The sequence below is a fragment of the Carlito syrichta genome, unplaced genomic scaffold (genome assembly GCF_000164805.1).
Source record: "Carlito syrichta isolate Samal-C Ts95f unplaced genomic scaffold, Tarsius_syrichta-2.0.1 Scaffold288944, whole genome shotgun sequence".
In the NCBI taxonomy this organism is placed as follows: Eukaryota; Metazoa; Chordata; class Mammalia; order Primates; family Tarsiidae; genus Carlito; species Carlito syrichta.
The window spans coordinates 141,032-147,031 of NW_007233040.1; the positions used below are offsets into that span (position 1 = coordinate 141,032).

The 6,000-nt window shown below is 44.1% G+C and overlaps 1 protein-coding gene across 1 annotated transcript in view; it reads right to left on the reverse strand.

The window, feature by feature from the left end:
* LOC110595280 (GDP-mannose 4,6 dehydratase-like) overlaps positions 1-5,994 on the reverse strand; it is a 144,062-nt gene extending 138,068 nt beyond the window's left edge. Inside the window, exon 1 of the mRNA XM_021710428.1 lies at positions 5,699-5,994. Coding sequence (XP_021566103.1) covers positions 5,699-5,800 — 102 coding nt within the window. The 5' untranslated portion in view covers positions 5,801-5,994. The remainder of the gene's footprint in view (positions 1-5,698) is intronic.
* Positions 5,995-6,000: the final 6 nt, after the last annotated feature.

The following is a 6,000-nucleotide window of genomic DNA, read 5'->3' on the forward strand; positions in this document are numbered from 1 at the left end:
TCAAATCCACAAAAATCATGAACAAACCGCAGGCAAATGTTCTTCCAAACCCCATTCATGGTGATAGCCACAACCTCACACCAAGCAAAGTCAATGTGTTTTATGGCCTTGTAGATGTTATAGTCCTTTCCAAATTGTCACAATGTTGTTCCTGATTCGTCACTCACCTTTACTGCCTGATGAAAAGTGTGATGTAAAAATAATATTTCTTGAAAGTCGCTATAACTCCATAGCCCACAGGTTAGATAAGCAATGTGATAGTTGGTGGCAGATGTATTATTTTGATGTTGGGATGAAAGTAATCCATGAATGAGGGCAGCCTGGAATATTGTCAAGCAGCAAAAGAATGTTGAATGAGATATCCTTCTCCAAGCAATTTTGCTCTGCCTCTGGGATAAAGTGGTAGAAAGACCAGTCCTAGAAAATGACCTGTGTAACCTAGGCTTTGGGGTTACTCTTCCACACAAGGAAGAAAGCCCTTGGCTATATTTTTAGGGCTCTTGGGTTCTCTGAATGGTAAACTAAGAGAGGGTTCAGCTTCATATCACCAGATGCATTGCCACCAAACAACAGAGTTAGCCTACACTTTGCTGCTTTATAGCCTAGCATCAACTTTTCCTCCTTAACAATGTAACTTCGGTCTGGCATCCTCTTCTAGTACAGTCCTGTCTCGTCCACATTAAAAATCTGCTTGGATAAATATGTGCCTTCATCAATAACTTTTTGAGCATTTCAGAAAATTCCTGGGTAGTTACCATATCTGCACTATCTGTCTTGTCACTCACTTACTTTTATGTTGTGAAGGTGGTCTCTAGCCTTCAACCGATGAAACCAGCCATGGCTGGCATTAATCCTTTGCACTCAGATGTCCTATCCAAAACTGTCTCAAGGTTGTTCTTGATTCACTTGCCTTTACTGCCTGATGAAAAGTGTGACATAAATAATACGCCCCTCTGAGGGGACATCCTAAATCTAGCAAAAAACTTGGATATCGAGGTTCCCTCTCAGGAGACATAAAGAGATTGCTGATAGTTATACAGGACAAACTTATGTCAGCACAAATTTTTCAAAAATAAATGTTTCCTTTAAGCTTTCCATTCAAATTGTATGAAAAAGCAAATAAAGAAATGGAATATATACTGAGATATGATTGATCAGTTGAAAACTGTTTTCAGGAAGGAAGTGCATCCTTCCACATCTTCTTCGAAAAACAGACTGGACAAAAAATTACATATTAATGATGTGGGAAGAAGAAAATATGACTGGGTTGTCTTCTCCAATAGAAAAATGCCAGATGGAAGATGTCAATTTACTATTGCACAGCATGTATAAATGAACCTGCAATGCATATCAATAACTGTTTTACACGTTACCACATGTTAGAAAAATATAAAATGTTGATTTCTTTGTCATAAATAAGTTTCTCAATGTCTAACACGACTTTATAAGCCAAATATCATTACAACAAAATATTTGGTTCCAACACTATACTACTTAATATGAAGTGATTCATTTTTCACTATTTTGTAAAAAAGTGCAGTCAAGTTGCTAATAGGTAATCCACAAGATGTCTCCAAGTGCAAAGGATTAAAAGATGTGCCCTCTGACTCTGCCACATTTCTTCTTCAAGTCTTCACAAAGGCTTTTAGCTTTCTCTTGAATCAGCATTAAGCTGGGCCACACTCAGCGCTCATGCTGATCCTGCATCCATACACTGACAAGTTTCTCCATCTCCTCCATCACTTTTCCATGCTTGGATGTTATTGTTGATACCGGCATAGCAAACTTCACATGTTCCAGCATCTTGTCTTTATTCTTTAGAATCATGCTGATGGTTGAACCATTCATGTTGTAAGAACGAGCAACGTCCACCATCTTTTTGCCTCACTCCACTCTCTCTCTCAATTATTTTCACTTTTGTCTTCAGCATTATCACTTGGCGCTTCTTAACAGTACCAGCTACATCACTGCTGCTTTTACACTTTCTTCTGGACATCCTAGGCTTGCAACAAAAATACTGTACTACTGTACTCTACATGGTACTATGTAGTGTACTAAACAGTACTATACGGTGAAGTACACAAAAACACAACCGTTTATAGAGGATGTACATATGTAACAATGTATACCAGACATGTGAATTAACTTACATGCTTGGACATGTGAACACATGTTGGCATCTTTGAAAGTTCACAACTTGAAGGTTCATATGTAGAGGATTTATGATACTAGGAAGCCTCAGTGCCCAGGCAGAAGCCCACCGCAGGGGCAGAGTTCCCTTTTGGAAAGCCTGCGGTCATTGGCCTCTAACTCAATGCCAGAGAAGAGTAGCATGGCTGAGACCAGCAAAGCCCTGAAGGGTGGGGCTGCCTGAGGCCTTGGGAGGCCACCCCTACCACCAATGTGCTCAGGATGTGGACATAGAGTCAAAGGAGATTATTCTGGAGCTTTAAGATTTAATTACTGCCCTGCTGGGTTTCAGACTTGCATGGGGTCTGTTACTACTTTCTTTTGGTGGATTATTCCCTTTTGGAAAGAGAATGTTTACCCAATGCCTGTATGGCCACTGCAACCTGGAAGTAAATAACTTAGATTCAATTCTATAAGCTCACAGTTGAAAGAAACTTACCTGAGTCTCAGATGAGACTTTGGGCTTTTAAGTTGGTGCTAGAACAAGTTAAGACTTTAGGGAGCTATCGAAAAGAAATTATTGTATTCTGCCTGTGAGCAGGACATGAGATTTGGAAGGCCAGGGGCAGGATGTGATAGTTTAGACGTTTGACCACTTCCAAATCTCATGTTAAATTTGATTGGAGGTGTGGGCCTAATGGGAGGTGTCTGGGTCATGGAGCAGGGTCCCTCATGAAGGGCTTGGTGCTGTCCTCAGGATGATAATGAGTTCTCATCCTATTAGTTCCCACAATAACTTGTTGTTTAAAAGGGCCTGGCACCTCTCTCATTCTTGCTTCCTCTCTCACCATGTGATCTCTGCATATGCCAGCTCCCCTTCACCTTCTACCAGGAGTAGAAGTAGCATCAAGCTCTCACCAGAAGCAGATGCTTAGCACCATGCTTCTTGTACAGCCTGCAGAATTGTAAGTCAAATAAACCTCTTTTCTTTAGAAATTACCCTGGGTTTCTCTAATGGTGATATAATAAGGCTCACACTTTGGAAAAAGAGTCTTAACAGCTGTGTCAAGAACAGATAGGTGGGGTAGGCTAAAATAAGAAGTCTGAGAGTATATACTAGACAGAGACCACAGGAGACAGGACACCCTGGCTGTTGGAACTATTCTCAAGTGGGAATTTTGGACAAGTCATTTAAGAACCCATATTGACACAACTGTCATGTGCTACAGCAGTGCCACTTGAATCTGAAACCTCTTGTTAGAGTGAGACAATATTTTTCTCTATCTCTCACATGAAGTTTACCAGAGGCAGAATAACAAAATGACTTAGAACAACTGTTCAGGAACCTGACTCCTGGGTTTAGATCTCAACTCTAACAACACTTATTAGGTGTATGACCTCAGGGAACATACTCAACCTCACTTAGCCAAGTATAAAATGGTAGGTAGGAATACATAAAATGCTTAGCAGAGTGAGTGCCTCAATAAGGTCTCAACCAATATTACTAAGTACAATAAAGTATGGATTTTTTCAGAGTCCTGGCATTAACATCACAGTCCTCCAGAGATCCTTGATACTTAGGCTAGGAGTCACTGTCCTAGGAGATAAATAAAAAGCCATAGAAGAGCAGTAAATTTCAGCAGCAAGTATTTATGTGCCAGCTACAGAATTCAGCACTGTGCTAGGGGCTACAGAAACCAATGCAACACCAAACAAGTAAGGAGATAATGCAGAGGGCAGATGTTGGAGGAAAGTAAGGTAAATGGCAGAGATTAAATACAGCCTGAGAGCCAGCAGGTGTTTAAAGTTAGAAATGAAGTGGAGAACCAAAAAACTCAGGTCAAGGAGTGGACTGCTGAGCATGGTACTTCAGGAAGACTCCCGTGTGGCAGTCTGCAGAACTAACCACAGACTAGAGTGGGGAACCCCTTCTACACCTTTCTGGCCATTCAGTACCAGACAAATTACTGCTCTGAAGGTATAAAAAGGTTCCATTTCTGCTTTTTAAAAATTTTATTTATTTGAGACAGAGTCTCACTATGTTGCACAAACTGGTCTCAAACTGCTGGCTTCAAACAATCCTCCCAACTCAGCCCCCTCCAAAGTGCTGGGAATACAGGCTGGAGTCACTGAGCCTGGCCAGGTTCCATTTCTGACCTGCACTACTTTATACCACTGGTCACTTAAATTGGTATATGACACACCAATACAGCACATTAACATCTTAACTAACTTCTTGACAATACTTAAAAAAAAAAAAAACTCTACTTTCAAGAGACTATGTCAACTCAGTAAACATTTGAGCTTCACATCCAGTCTAAGAAACTGGATTTTTCTTTTCTTAAGCAAAGCAAATGCAAAAAGCAAAAAGCAAAAGCAAAGCAAGATGCATGAATAACCAGAAATTAAGCAGGTATTCAATAGTTGAAATTGTCTAATATTCTGTGACTATGCATCCGGCCAATTTCAACTTCCCCTTTTCTAACACTAGAGAGCTTTGAGAGCAGAGTTTCAATCCCAACTGGATACTTCTAGCTGTTTAACCTTAGGCAAATCAAACCCCCATGCCTCAGTTTACACGTCGTTGGACATAGTAAAAGTACTCCCTCAAAGAATTTGTTGTGAGAACTATATGAGTCAATATTAGTCAAATGACTTGAACATAATAAACATAATATGTATTAGCTATTATCATCATCTTTATTTCAGTTATACAGGCCACCACCAGGAGATATCCAGGGACACACACATCACGTTTTCTCGTGGGTATGATTACTTCTTCATCCTTGAATCCAAAACAGCACTGCTTGATAAGACACAGACTGCAACACCTCTAAGAGATGACTGTCACAAACTTGCCTGAGACCCTGAGTTCCAACATTCCAAACAGTTCCTCCTGATTACCTCACTCAAGGAACTCATTTCTTTGGAAAAGGAACTCTCGCCCCACTTTCAGACCAGTCGGTCAGATACGGTTCCAAATGTGTGAACATGAATCTCAGAAGTTCGTGTGACTTCCAAGTGCTGTGAGTTTCTTTTCCTAAACGTTTCCTAGTTGTTGTCTCCACAGCGCTACTTTATTTTCCCTTTTCTACCTGGAAATCTGATGGGGGGGAGGAGGACACAGAAACAGCAAGGCACCACCTTTCCTCCTTCCCAAGCATCCGCAGGTAAGCAACCCCTGAGCCAAGCTCAGTCAAAACGACTGCACACACCTACTCACTGAAGGGTCCTTTTCCTTCCCCGGCACTAGGGTCTGCAAGGGACAAAATTCCAAGTGCACCCTCCTAGGCTCAGAGAAACACGCAAGCGAGGACCGTGGCCTGCCCGGGGGTGAGGACCACGTCGCGCGCAGCACACACGCTCACGCCCGGGAGGAAGAACAGAAGCATTCGGCGCACGGAGCATGCCACGCGCTCCCCCAGTCACATCGTCGGTCCAACCTCCCGGCGGCAGACACCTTCCGGGACGCCCAGAGGGCTGTTCCCGAAGACACCCGCAGCCCCAGCGCCCGGAGAGCGCACACGTGCCGGGCGCAGCAGGCCCGGTTCTCCCGCTCCGCACTCACCTGGCCGGTGATGCCGGTGATGAGCGCCACCTTCCTGGGCTTGCCCGTCTCGCCGTCCCTAGGGCCCCGGGCGCTGGGGCAGCATGTCGGCGCGTGTGCCATGTCCCCTCGGGCTGGCGTGCGGCCGAGGGCAGGATGGAGCGCAGCGGAGTGCGGGCGGCAGCACCGGCAGGGCCGTGGGGGTGTGCCCACGCGCAAGCCGCGTCGCCAGGCTGCAGGCGGGGAGGGAGAGCGCACGGCGCGACTGGCAGCCACAATCTGACAGAGGCGCACGGGAGGCCGCGCGGGGAGGGCCGGGGGCG